This window comes from Nomascus leucogenys, chromosome 12 (genome assembly GCF_006542625.1).
Source record: "Nomascus leucogenys isolate Asia chromosome 12, Asia_NLE_v1, whole genome shotgun sequence".
In the NCBI taxonomy this organism is placed as follows: domain Eukaryota; kingdom Metazoa; phylum Chordata; class Mammalia; order Primates; family Hylobatidae; genus Nomascus; species Nomascus leucogenys.
In genome coordinates, this window is record NC_044392.1 from 90,036,874 (window position 1) to 90,052,459 (window position 15,586).

The 15,586-nt window shown below is 33.5% G+C and overlaps 1 protein-coding gene across 8 annotated transcripts in view; it reads right to left on the bottom strand.

Moving 5' to 3' along the window:
- The window catches only part of PRKACB (protein kinase cAMP-activated catalytic subunit beta), a 158,652-nt gene that overhangs the window by 17,828 nt on the left and 125,238 nt on the right, over nt 1-15,586 (bottom strand). For all 8 annotated transcript variants that reach the window (XM_012500478.2, XM_003260248.3, XM_003260253.3 and 5 more), the window contains 2 exons: nt 11,852-11,974; nt 281-445 (listed from right to left, as the gene is read on the bottom strand). In XM_012500478.2, the coding sequence (XP_012355932.1) occupies nt 281-445; nt 11,852-11,974 (288 nt within the window). The remainder of the gene's footprint in view (nt 1-280; nt 446-11,851; nt 11,975-15,586) is intronic.

The window sequence follows — 15,586 nt, forward strand, 5'->3', positions numbered from 1 at the left end:
GAATCACTTGAACCGAGGTGGCGGAGGTTGCAGTGAGCCGAGATTGTGCCATTGCACTCCAGCATGGACTACAGAGTGAGACTCCACCTCAAAAAAAAAAAAAAATTCTAGGGGGAAACTCATTTTTAAGTTATGGGCTGTAAAGTACTTTAGATCCTGCACAAGATTAATTCAAAAGGTAAAAAAATTAAAACTATGTGTTAAGTTGAAAATATCTCCACCACATATAATTTAAACACCAACTTTAAAAAAGCTTTTAAATTAAAAAAGAAAGTCTCACCTTCCTCTGGTAAATAGCAATCCAATCTGTCGTGGCAAACCACTTGTGAGTTTTTATATCACTGACACCATTCTTTAGATTCCCAAATCTCTTGGTCAAATCCACCTGCAGCAGGTTCCGTAGAAGGTCCTTGAGATCTGAACTGAAGTGGGATGGGAATCGGACCTACACAAACACACCATTTGGTAAAACATACATTCTAAGACTCATGATATTTCTGTTTTGATTTCATAAAGTTTTTTTTTTAAGGCAACAAGCCATTATATAAACAAAAATATGGAGCGATGACCTTCACATACTTTTAACTACATGTTACAGTCCCCATAGTAGTCATAAAGAAGAGAATTACTTGGGTGAATGAACTAAACCTGTTCTCTTAGGGCCTTGCTTTGGTTATGATGCCTTTAAGAACATGGAGCAGTCTCCAGAAAAATGTGCACACCTACAGAACTTTTGCAAAATATCAGAAAGTTCACCTATCTTTAAGAGCAATCTCTTTGGATCGTACATTACAAATCTGTGTCTCAAAGATACACAAATTTAACTTCGTAATATAAATAGAAGAACCAGCATATGAAGGAAATCAGTATGTACATTTTGAAAAGAGATCTATCAAAAAGGAAGTCTAAAAATGGTTGTAAAAACCCACACTGCCTTTCACAGTATAGGAAAACATTTTTCATTTATCAGAAGTTGGCTTTTAAAAATAATTCTCCTATTATGCAACAGTATAAAAATGATTTAGACTGGTTTAAAAGCATTTTTCTACCTACTAAATTGTGAAGACTTTACAATTACTAGACTGGCCTCTGGCCTTAAAAACAAATGGAAACCCCCAAATAAGTGAAGACTTTTGGCAACCAATAAGGTTAAAGTAACATTTATAGGAGACCTAAGTCTATTTTTCATTTTGTTTTGTTTAAACACATTCTTCTCCTCTATACCAACCTAACTTCTGGTTCTTACTGTTTCACTGATATGGGTACCTAAAAAATTAAAATGGGTACCACCAAAGGATGAAGGAATAGCTGCATCTATGCCTCCTTGTTCTTTTTTGTCATCACTACCACCTCTCCACTATCCTTTCCAACTTGTGTTCAATCCCTTCCATTACCCTCTTCCCTGTCATATATACATATGTATGCACACATGTATGTGTATACATATCTGGATTATTACAGCCTCAACTACAAATTGATCATAGCACTTTGTAGAAAACACTTTAAAGGGTAAAGAGACCCACCCCCAAACTCTCGGCATTCTTATTTTGTTTCTCTACAAGTGCTACCACTACAAGTACTACCACCACTTCATAACTTACATAGTGCATTATTACATTACCTCAGTTGCTCTTTATAATATATTTATTTATTCATTCAACTATGCTATAGTATTTGTGCATATTTCTGTCTCCCCCAGGCTCTGAGCTTCTGAGGGAAGGTATTGTGCCATTTTTATTATCAGTATTTATTAGACTATTTCAAATACTGTAGTTCATCCATTTTACAATTATTTATTGAGTACCTACTATATGCCAGGCACTATTCTAGGTGCTGGATATATAGCAGTGAGAAAAACCAGGCAAGTCTCTGATTTCATGGAACTTACATTCTAGTTGGATAGGACAAATTCAGTGAATATGGTACTAACTCTAGTTTAAAGATGGAGAAACTAAGATTCAGCAATGTTACTGGGTATAGCTTCCCCAGTCATCAGGCCATAAAGTGGCAGAGTTGGGACTAAAAATCTAGTCATGATTTGTAGCTTCATGAATTTTGCTCTTTATTACACTGTCTTCAAATATATAGACTCCTTAATTTATATTCTGACTTTCTAAAAGCTCAACATACTTGACATACATTCTCATGTTCTCAAAGTAGAAGTTAGATCATCAGCATGCAGATAGGTTTTATAGTAAAGTTAAATTCATAACCATAGCTTTTGACTGCCACTTTTGTGCTAGTCTATAAGTAAATTTTCTCAAAATCTGGTCCTAGGACCCATGCACATCAGAATAAACTGGGAGACAAAAGGATAAAAATGTAGATTCCTGTGGCTTGCCTCAGATGATGGGGGCATTGGGCCTGAAAATCTGAGCTTTTATCTCCAAGGGATTCATATGTACATAAAAGCTTGAAAAGCACTATTCTCAACTCTGTTCACTACTTTATGCAGAGGTTTTATTTTCTATGCTAGTAAAAGATTGTAACTTTTAAATGTAAATAATACAGTACAGTAAATGGAAATCATTATCATACCAGAAGAAAACTAATATTGTATCAACAACTAAAGACTATTTAAAGGGTTAATAGTTAATAAATGACCAGGATTTAGGCTCAACTCATATAAATTAGCAACTCAAAATCTCATTTTTGCAAGGCCCTTTATTATCCTAGATTATGAGCAGTTTTATGTTCTAAAACAATAAGATATGTAAACTTCTACCTTCTCTGGTTTTATTCTTAACACAATGGTTTACTAGAAGCTAGGCATTATGCTAAACACTTTATGTACTAGCTCATAAAATCCAAAACATAGGTATGATTATTATCCAAATTTTATAGGTAGGGGTGAAGCAATTGAGATCTACAGAAATTATTTTGCCTAAGATTACAGAGCTAATAAATAGTAAAGGTGTAATTCCAAACTGGGTACACTGACTTCAGGGTACTTATTTTTAATTATCAATTCTCCTTACATGATTCAATAACCTAAAAATAGTCATTATCAGGAACCTTCTAAAAGACCGAAATTTTCATCTTAAAAATATTTTGCTTCACATTTCCTCATTTACCTAGATGAAGTAATAACTAGAGAATAAGGGGTTTTCAAAAGGCACACTGTCTACTTTAAAAATAACATGACATTTTTCCAGTGGGTATGTTAGCTCAGATTTTTCCAGTGATAAATCTGAACTTTATTTAGATTCCAAAGAAATAATTTATTTGAAGTACATCTATATTTGTTTAGGATTAAATTTGTGTGAACTGTTCCATGGTAATGCACCAGTTATCTCTTTCATTATGTTCAGACGGCAGACAGTAATGTACTACATATAAGTTATCTTTGGAATTCAGGTAATATGCAATGGAATGCATGAAAAATAAAATCATCTAAATAATGTAGTTCTTTATTTTGGAATGCAAATAAAGTAATGGTCTTGACTGTGTGTGTGTGTGTGACAGTGATTCTCAAATGGGGAGTGGTGATGGGTTGTGACAGCAGATATCAGAACGATTTGGGAACCTTTTCAAATCATAGACATATCCTTCTCACCTCCATATCACACCCTCTTCCCCAGAGATTCTCATAGGTAGCCCACACTCCCAGAGTGGTCCATGTTAATAATGGGAACCTGTCACATATTTAAAGTATTTTGGGGGAGAAATAATGAAAGTCATTGTGAAAGTATTTTTTCCTATAATTATTCTGAAATTTAACCTGAAATGTAATTTCCTTGCTGACTGAACTTTTCAAAGAGCCATGATCAAACTGGAATTAGTGAAAAACAGAAAATAACTTCAACAAAATTGTTTCAAATGTACAACCTTTATTTGTAATACATCAACCTGGAGACACTAAAGATTTCTATGATGGGAAGAGTGACTATCTAATTTTTCCTTTAAAACTACATCAAAAGGGTGTTACTTTTATCATTATTATCAATTATAACTACTATAGAAAGTGAAATCAGAATCTTCTAATATTGGAGCTAGAGGGAGCTTAGTTTAACTGAGTCTAAACTCTCATTTTAAAGATAAGGAATCTGAGCTCCTGTGAGGCTACCAACTCCGTTAGTGGAATTATTGGGAAAATAACTTAATCTTCCTGACATATACCTATGAGCTTTCTGCCAGTCCAAGATAGACAAATAATGTGAAAGTAAATGTAAAGAGCCAGATATTGAAAAGAGAAAAACAGTCTAAAATCATTAAGCCATTAGGTCTGAGAGATAAGGTTGTGGGAAACTGGCATCATTTAACATGGAAGAGGTGTTTGTACAACATAAAAGAGGTGTTTGTGATATATACACTTCCCAAGATGTTTTCTTTAATATTTTTTCTTCAATATTATTTGTTGTTTAGGATTGTTTTCCAACCATTAGAGACCATATTACTTCTGATTTTTCTAATTATATTTTCTTGAGAATAAATCTAATTCCCCAGTGAGGTACAGATACACAAAACAAGCTCTCAACACATGGTGTTTATCAGAATCACTTGTGATACTTAAAAAAAAAGTTTTGAATCCACAGAAGACCTCTTGAGTCAGTAACTCTCAGGAGAGATACCAAAGATAGAGTACACTTCATGAAAGCTTCATGAAGGCAGAGACCACAACTGACTTGCTGTATCCAGCATGTAGAACTGGTCTGGCACATACTATGAGCTTCATAAATATTTAATGAATGCATGAATTGAAATTTGACAAATATTGATTGAACCTCTACTATGTGTTATGCTTGAATTAAGCAAGTACTATGTGCTTACTAATATATCTCAGGAATTTGTGCTTGGATTATATAAGTAAACAAAATAAGATGAAGATTTCTGCCTTCATGGAGTTTACATTCTAGTGAGGAAGACAATTAAAACTTAGCAACCGAGTGATCCTTTAACAATGTTATCCTATCTTTTTCATGAAACTTTGCATCGTAAGGTCTTCGACTTTTACTCTGAAGAAAATGGGGAATCCTTGCAAGGTTTTGAAAAGAATAATAGGATATGAGTTAACATTTTTAAGGAACCACTCCAGTGACTCACTTAAGAGTGACAGCAGTGGATGTGGTAAGAAGTGGCTGAATTCTGTAAATTCTAAAGACAAAGCAAAAATGGTTTCCCTGTGCATTACACATGAAGTGAGGACTCCAAGGTGTCTTGGCCTGACCAACTGAAAGGGTGGAGTTGCCATCAGTTTAGACGGGGAAGGCTTCATGGAGGGGGGTAGGTGGAGTGTAGGAAAGAGGACAAAAACTTGTCAGTTTAAGACAGGTTGAATTTGAGGTATCTATTAGATATCTAAGTGAAGATTTCAAGTTAGAAACTAGATACAAGAGTATGGAATTTGGGAATCAAGTATGGACTGGAAAAATGAGTTTGGGAATTGTCCTGAGCATTTAAGTCATGAGACTGGATGAAACCACCCATTGAGGAAGTGCAGAGAAACAAGAGAAGAGGATCAAGCCAAGGAGGTTGAGAGGGAATGATTAGTGATACAAAGTCACTGAAGCCAAGTGAAGGAATAACAAATGAATCACTGAACTAGATTCTTCTATTTCTTGCTTTGCCACAAACTACCTTTTGTCTTTGGGTAATTCTGAGTTTTGATTTACCTACATATAGGACTAGAGAGTTAAATGAAATAAAAGTGAACATCCTTGCCACCTAAAAAATTCTACCAAGCTATTTCTTTAGTAGAAAGAATTCCTGGGTTCCAATCCCAACTCCACTTACATAAATGCTCTGCAATCTAGGGAAAACTTTTCTGAGTCTCAGTTTCCTCATTTATAAAACAACGAGAGTACATCTCATCTGGCAGGTATGAAAAGAAATTACGTAACTTACATGAAACTGCCTTGTATTATGCTTAGTATTTTGTAGACATTAATTCAACACAGTTTTTATTTTTTAAGCCTTCCCATTAGAATACTATTTTAATGATCTGAAACTGAATTTTTGAATTAAAGAAAGAACTTGTAAGACAGCCATATCTATCGTTATTTTTACAGATGCGCCAAGGACAGTCTGTGCTAGAAAAGTCATTGGGAAAGTATAGGAAGTTCCTCCTTTCTTCTTGTCTCTGGCTCCACCTGTTAATTTATAGAACAAACACTTTCATCTTTTCTTAAGGTCCTAAGTTTGATAAAGTGAGGAAGAAAATGTCTTACTATAACTTTGTTTTATAAAGACACCATTGTCGATATGGCTGATATCCTAAACTACTGTCAAATTACATTATGTAATATGTTAAACGAACTATAAAATTCACTCTGAATTGAGCAAACTCAACAGAATATTTCTTCTGCTTTCAGCACTGATTATAAAGTCTTGTACATTTGAGTTTTAGGAATAACTATTATTTTCTAAAAGTTCAAGATGAAGTTACAACCAAAAATTAAATCCATTCATGTTGTTCATGGTATCCATACTGAGTGATTTAAACTCACTATCTGGTTTTCTGACTTTTTTTCTTTTAGAAATAAAATAAGGCCGACTGGGTGCTGTGGCTCATGCCTGTAATCCCAGTAATTTGAGAGGCCAAGACAAGTGGATCACTTGAGGTCAGGATTTCAAAACCAGCCTGGCCAACATGGCGAAACCCTGTCCCTACTAAAAACACAAAAATTAGCCGGGCGTGGTGGCACATGCCTGTAGTCCCAGCTACTCAGGGGGCTGAGGCAGGAGAATCACTTGAACCCAGGAGGCAGAGGCTGCAGGGGGCCAAGATTGTGCCACTGCACTTCAGTCTGGGCAACAGAGCAAGATTCCATCTCAAAAAAATAAAAAATAAAAATAATAAGAAGAAAATGAAATAAAATAAGGCCAAATCAAATTTGTTTACACTAAGCTTAATCATAGAAATTACAAAGTTGATCTTCCAAAAAAGGGAAAAATCTTACTGCTATTCTGCAATTATTGGCATGAGAAATGATCATTTAACTAGTAACATTATCTTTTATGAATCAGGATAAAATTATTAGGCTTACATGACTCAAAAGAGTTTGTATACCGCCAAGAAGCAATAATCTATTAACTACTGGCTACGAGCATGTTGAGATAAATTTTAACAAATTATTTATAAATTAGGTACAGTAAGTTCTCAAAATATCTGCAATCCCAGTAAAGAACTGATTGATCAAAAATGAACATACACATTAGACAATTTTTCGACAGGCATAATAACTTTTCATACACTAGGCATGTTATAGATATGGTGCTGAGTTCCACACTACCTCATAAGACCTGGGCATCTTTAATCAGCCTGGATTCTATATGTGAAAAGAAAGAGTTAAGACATTAAAAATATTTATAAATATTGGTACTGCATCTGTGGGCTCTCTAATCTGTTCCCTTACCTATGCAAAAACAGTGATAGATATAATGAGTCTACAAGGTTGCAGAGGATTATGATCCACCCCATTCTCCTTCCCCCTGCTCTCACATAAGAAGCCAGTTTTGCAATTATTTGCTCATAGGACCACAAGAGCTGTCACAAAGAAGGTATTAATAAGAATTTTAAATAACCACAGTGAAGTGTTTAAAACTGGCCCTGGGTTTTATGAAAAGAGTAAAACTGCTTTTGTGTTTTATGAAAATGATTTCTCAATACTTCTAAGTCTCTTTAACTATGGCCATAGCAAAATAGTAAATGACATTGTAATTTCCCCAAAAGCATTAACAATAGTATCTTAGAAAAAGTATAGTGGAATATCTGCATATGTGTATGTTATTTAGGAAACCAAATGTGTGTAGAAAAGAGTTAACATAGCAGGCCTGAGACTGCTACCCTTAGAAAGAACTGCTTACAAGTTTGGCCCTTGAGAGATGTCTGGCAACTTGAATAGTACCAGTGCCCTTATACCAACATGAAACTTTCCCTAAAGGATTAGAGTGGCTCACTGTGCCTAGACTGTTGGTACAAATAACATAGTTTATTCTGAACATCTACTTTTGTTCTGGGAGGCTGGGATTTTGGCATGTGCTAGGCAGAGGGTGCATATGTGACCAACCCCCAATGAAAACCTTGGGCATTGAATATTTAATGAGTATTGCTGGTAGATAAAATTTCACGCTTGTCACAGCTTGTTGCTGAAGGAATTATGTGCATCCCTTGCGAATGTCCTCGGAAAGGACTCTTGAAAGCTTGTGCCTGGTGTCTTTTGGACTTTTGCTATCTTCACTTTGTACCCTTTTGTTGTAATAAATCTTAGCCTCAAGTACCACTGTATGCTGAATCTTGTTGAGTCCTCCTGGTGAATCATCAAACCTAGAGATAGTCTTGGGGACTCCTGAGACAGAAAGGAATAGCAATTGGGCTGATAATCAATTACCCTTCATGTAAATATTGAATTTCCCTTTAGGAAAAATTAACCAACTCTTTGATCATTCAGTATATACTTATGTTTATACTTCTCTATTTTGTATAATGTCTCCTTATATATTGTTACTCATTAAGAGTGGAACAATATTTACATTAGATATGTTGAAGCTAAGAATTTTTTTTAAATTACATAAGCCAAGGGCTCTAAAGTTATGGTTTCCATAGTAGCTGTTACTTGAGTACCTTATTTGCAAGTATAATTTTTGACTGCAATATAAACTTTCTATATTTCCATGGGTAATGCAGCCAGACAAAGTTGCTACAGAGACCATAACTGATTCTTGTCATGGAGTACATGACACTGAGGCATGAAATTTAAAGACTACATACAGAAACTCAGCATATGTATTGTTAGGATGAGGCATAGTTAATGCAGGAATCATAAATCTTTTCTTTCAACTACGAATTTGTAGATTCAAACCTTAACATTGCATGAATAATGTGACATTTAAATACCACCTCCTCTGTTTTTTTAAAGGCAAAATATGTGTAGGAGAGAATCTAACAAGTTGATTGATCATCTTTGTGTGCATTTAAAAATACCAGCTTGAGTTAAAATATTGTAATAGAGAAAGTATTTTACAATCTAATATTCATATATATGTACTTTAGTGAATTTATCACTTAATTAATAAATTTAACTTTAACTTTGATAAGTCATTGATACCTATAATCTTTATAACGTGACTTCAGAATGGAGGATATAATCAATATAAGATGCTGTTGCATAAAATAATATGCTTCTAAAATCAACAAAAATAATTCTGAATGAAAAGCATATTCTTAAATGATATATCATTAAAACCATTAAAAGTTCAAATGCAAATATAAATATAAGGATCCACAAATATAAGACCAAATTGGATTTTTAATAATTTGCGCAATTTAAAAAATTTAAAAAACTAGTTAGTTTCCAATTTGGCTTTTAGCCACTAACCAGAGAGACAATAATATTTTTGCAATGTGAATAGAGACACATTCTAGTTTGAATTTGAGTGTTGAAACAGATGATTGATTGGGAAATGGTTAATACAATCTAACTTCACAAAATACAGAGCCTTTTAATGGCAAAAATTCCACTTTCATGACTTCTACTTTAGATGAGTAAAGGGAGTAAGAGATGGGGATAATTTTATATCCCACATGGGAGAGATAATCCGGTACTTTTAGTTAAAAAACAAAAGTACACCAAATATCCTGTCATATTTCTAAATAAATGAAGGGGAAAACAGAATATTGTGATATAATAAGGTTTTATGGTGTCATTCTTCTAAGGTGCCCAGGATTTAGACTGTTATGATTTTAGAATATATGCTGATTATTAGATAAAAAATTTTAAAGTTTGATATAAAATGAATATATATTCATAAACTGCTGAATATAACTTTTAACCAACAGAGAATGATTGGCAAATTGAGGCCAATGCATAAAAATGAAGACACATTAATTTTAACTAAAGCAGTTTTTCTTAATAAATGTAAATTTAGTTATGACAGTATCCTTGTTAGAAAATTGGATTTCTTATATGAAGTATAAATAAAATATAGTAAAGATTCAAGAACTTTATAATTACTGTCAATTAAATGATTTGAAACAATTATTATAATATTTACATCCTTAGTTTTTGTATTAGTAAAATATTCTTCTTCCATTTGTGATTTTAATGTATTTTGGTTCTCTCATCATTCTTCATATGACCTTTAGTCCTCTTGAGAGTCTACACTTCTCAAATTCTTCAAAAATAAATCACTGCCTTGTCTGTTAATTTTTCTCAAAATTTTGTTTTGTTCATATCAAAAGTTCTGCTGGGGGAAAACAATTACAAAGATAAGAAGTCTGAAGCCAGAGATCTACAAATGTAACAAGAACAGCAGTGATACTGATACTTGTTTAAATAAGTACTGCATTCTGCTTTTCTGTACAGCCTTTGTCAGTACACAGCATTCAACACCTAGCTAGGTTTATTTATCTGTAAGAGGTATTTATTTTTTTACCTTTGACATAGTTGGGGTATAAATTCTTTAGTCAGTCTCCTAATTTGTGAATACTGATAATACATAAAACTTTCTACATAAAACGTGGCAAAATACAAGGGAAAATCTTGTGACCCAGATAGAGTGCATATGTACTACGAGATAGGGAACAATACTGTGCTGAAATGTATATTCTAGGTGATTGGACAGACTAATTCTATTGGCAAATGTCTTGTTCCTACAGCCCAGCTGTGCAGCATCTATGATTTCAATTTGAGTGTTGGCAAAAAAGATAAATTACCACATTATAGACATTCAGGGTACCTTGTGAATAGTTAACAATGGAAATTGTAAGTTGATAGATGCTAAGGGTAAACTTTCACATTAAATGTAGAGCTTGAATATGGCTGAGATACAAAGAAATAAAGACTTTCCCTCTACTGTCTCCTTCCGGCTTGTCTCTGCCTAAGAATGTCACAAAATACAAAGCAAACAAATAAAAAATAAAACAAAAAAACCTCAACTATATAACATCTCAGGCTAATGTGATATCAAGATTGATGCTCTATTTCCTGATCATATTCTAAATGGGACTATGTGGGAAAGAAAAGACAAAGTAGTACCACGTGTAGAAATAGAAAGAAGGGAAAATAAGTAAAATATCCCTTCCCATATATTTTGTCATTAATGTATACAAGGTCTCCTTCTGGGAATGTTTAAAAGCCTATTCTTTCATTGCTGCATGGTAGGAAATTCAAGCTCATTTCCATTGAATTGACTATGGTCTTTTAAAAAAAGATCTGAGGTCTGAGCTAAGGCAAGAGCAAATGACTGACCCTAAACAAAACACTCTTGAAGCAAATTAGAGGTTATAAGTGCAAAAGAAGGAAGGTTTATGAAGAAATTTACAAAATGTAAAATATTACAACATAGTAAGTCTACTCATGTTCAAGAAAAATTAATGTTATTTCCGTGTTTGCTAAAAACCAATGACAATTATAATCACAATCTATATGAACAATTCTGTTAAAATCAATTCTATAAATTTCCATCTTAAAAAGGCTTATTCATTTTATATTTACTTTTACTTCCAATGTTATAGTATTGGACAAATTAAAACAAGAAGTCTCTCCTGAAAATGGAAGTGCATATAAAACAGCCCCTAAAACTTTTCTCCATTAAGACAGACATGAAATAATAAACTATTTTTATTTATTTCAAGGAATATTGAGAATTATGGCTATGATCCTGTTGTTTGTGATAAAAATACTAAATACAGAAATTGCTTTACTGTTTTGTTAATTTCTTTATAAAACTGCCCTTTTTTTCTTAAGAGACTGAAATGATTCAATTCTTATGCTAGTAAGCGCAGCAACTGTAGATTTTTCTATATTTTTCCCAAAGTAGAATAATAATTATGACACAATATAGTTTCAATTCATGAAGCTTAAAATTCATGTACAGTAATAAGAGAGGAATAATAAAATGTTTTACTTACCTTTCCAGAAACAATCTTTTCATAAATCTGAATTGGTTGGTCTGCAAAGAATGGGGGATAGCCAGCTGCCATTTCATAGATTAGCACTCCTAATGCCCACCAATCCACTGCCTTATTGTAGCCCTGAGATAAACCAACACCAATATCAATTGTTACTTAAGTTACTCAAAAGAGAATGAAGTCAAAGGTAATTTCAGAATGATCTGGAAGCATATAAAAATTTTTTTAAAGCAATTGCTGAGCAGCTATTCAGGACAGAATTTAAAAATGAACCAAATGTATCAGGTCAGATTTAAATTAAACAAAGGAGAGGATTTCCAGATATTGAAATTGGATATTAGGAAAGATTATTAAATCTTCTTCCTAAAATGATTAAGAATATTATAGACAATGAAATTTTCTTTATTTCACTGGTATAATTTAGTTCTTGCTCAATAACAGGAAGGCAGTTAGACCACATTACTTCTTAAGGCCCATTCTAGGTCCATAATCTTATGAATCAGATTTTCCACAGCATGCCTAGAAAGATCAAAAGTTTTCAAAGAAAATAATAGAAACTGGACTACATAGTAAATAATGAAGTTGACTTCAAAATACTCTATATTTTTGGAGTCAGGAGGGTGAATGTGCTAGGGATAATCCCATCTGCTTCATAGGATTTTGTGAAAGCAAAAAGTTTAATGTAGAATCCAATTAATATAAATATTTAAGTATACTTTACTTCTGCTATCTAATGTTTTACTTCCTATATCTAAAAGGTATGCAGGAAAAAAATGAATTCACAGAGTTTTGTGAGGACTGTATCAAATGAAAGCCAGCAATGTGTGTAAAAAGTGCTTTGCAAACCAAATGTAAAAATCAAAGGTTATGTTTTTTTCATATTCACCTTACTAAAATTAAAATCTGTAAGTATTTATAAGAAAATAAATAAGAATAACATGTTCATATTAACATGCTAATATAGTTTATTAACTATGATCAGTATCAACTGACACAAGAGATTTTTTAACAACCCCAACAACCTGTCATGAAGAGAAATAAGCTGAATTCTACCCAGATCTATTGTTCCGCCCTCAGAGGTACCCTCTACCATCACGACTCACCGCATTCCACCCTTTTGTCAAAATTTTAGCTTTACAAACTACTTAGTTTTCAAAATTCTAGCAAAAATATAATACTTTAACGCTATAGAGATTTTCTTTTTCTCTTTTTTTTTTCCTGATACTATGTATATCTTTTTAAGGGAAGGAGTGGTATAATAGGAATAGCACTTTGTTTTCTAATAGAAATAGGCATTAACTCTGTTTAACTTTTTGATTCATATGTTTAAATTGTGTGCTAATGTTTACAGTAAATATGTCAGACACAAGTTAATACCCAAGGTATAGAAATCAAAACACATCAATAAGAAAAATGTTAAATTACAATAGATAAATGGGCAAAGGAAATGAACTAATAATTTACAGACACACAAAGAAATACCAAATGGCTATTAACCACTTGAAAAATAAATCAAAAACATGAGAATTAAAACAATGAGATACAATTTGTTGCCTATTAAATTAGTACATCTTTTAAAAATGAATATACCCAGTGATAGTGTTATGAAATAGGCACTATAATACCCTAATGGTAGAAGTGTAAAATGGCATAATAACTTTGGAAAGCAATTTGGCAATGTGCATCAAAAGCCTTAAAAATGTTCCTACTCCTTGGCCCAGTAATTCTACTTCTGGGAATATATGCTAAGGAAATAATGTAAAATAAGGAAAAAACTTTTATGTATAAGGATGTTTACCATAGTTATTTATAATAATAAAAAAAATCAAAAATAAAACCTGAAAACTCAACAATAGAAGAGTGGCTAAATATTTTACGGTACATTTGCAAACAAGCCATTAGAATGATGTTTGCATGCTTGTTATTATAAAAGTGAAAAAAGTCAGAGACAAGACTATATACACTTACTATGATTTCAACTATGACAACACAGAAGTAAAGCCACACACCTACGACCACCTGATCTTTGACAAAGCTGACAAAACCAAGCAATGGGGAAAAGATTCCCTACTCAATAAATGGTGCTGGTATAACTGGCTAGCCATATGCAAAAGACTGAAGATAGATCCCTTCCTTATACCATATACAAAAATCAACTCAGGATGGATTAAAGACTTAAATGCAAAATCCTGAAGTATAAAAACCTTGGACGACAACCTAGGCAATGCCATCTTGGATGTAAGAATGGACAAAGGTTTCATGACAAAGACACTAAAAGCAATTCCAACAAAAGCAAACACTGTCAAGTGGGATCTAATTAAACTGAAGAGATTCTGCACAGCAAAAGAAACTATCAACAGTAAACAGACAACCTACAGAATGGGAGAAAATATTTGCAAACTATATGTATCTGCCAAAGGTCTAATATCCAGCATCTATGAGGAACTTAAACAAATTTACAAGAAACAAACAACCCCATGAAAAGGTGGGCAAAGGACATGAACTGACACTTTCTAAAAGAAGACATACATGCGGCCAACAAAGATATGAAAAAATGCTCAATATCACTGATCATTAGAGAAATGCAAGCAAGTCAAAACCACAATGAGATACCATTCCACACCAGTCAGAATGGCTATTACTAAAAAGTCAAAAAATGGCAGAGCATAGTGGCTCACCCCTGTAATCCTAGCACTTTGAGAGGCCGAGGAGGGTGGATCGCTTGAGGTCGGGGGTTCAAGACCAGCCTGGCCAATATGGTGAAACCCTGTCTCTACTAAAAAATACAAAAATCAGCCAGGTGTGGTAGTGCATGCCTGTAGTCCCAGCTACTTGGGAGCCTGAGGCAGGAGAACCGCTTGAACTCAGGAGGCAGAGGTTGCAGTGAGCCGACATCACGCCACTGCACTGCAGCCTGGGTGACAGAGTGAGACTCCATTTCCAAAATATAAATAAATAAATAAATAAATAAATAAATAAATAATAAATAAATAGTCAAAAAATAACAGATGCTGGCAAGGTTGCAGAGAAAAGTGAACACTTAGACACTGTTGGTAGGAGTGTAAATTAGTTCAACTATTGTTGTGGAAAGCAGTATGGAGATTCCTCAAAGAGCTAAAAGCAGAACTACCATTCGACCCAGCAATCCCACTACTGGGTATATACCCAGAGGATTATAAATCATTTCATCATAAAGACACATGCATTTGTTTATTCATTGTGGCACTATTCACAAAAGCAAAGACATGGAATCAACCTACATGTCCATCAATTGTAGACTAGATAAAGAAAATGTGGTACATATACACTATGGAATACTATGCAGCTATAAAAAGGAACGAGATCATGTATTTTGCATGAACATGGATGGAGCTGGAGGCTATCATCCTCAGCAAACTAATACAGAACAGAAAACCAAATACCACATGTTTTCACTTATAAGTGGGAGCTAAATGATGAGAATTTATGAAGACAAAGAAGGAAAAATCAGATACGGGATTCTACTTGAGGGTGGAGGTAGGGAGGAGGGAGAGGATAAGAAAAGATAACTATGGGTACTGGGCTTAATTCCTGAGTGATGAAATAATCTGTACAACAAACCCCCATGACATGAGTTTACCTCTGTAACAAACCTTCACATGTATCCCTGAACTTAAAATAAAAGCTAAAATAAAGCTAAAATGTGTGTGTGTATATATATATGTATATATACACATATATATGTATGTACACATA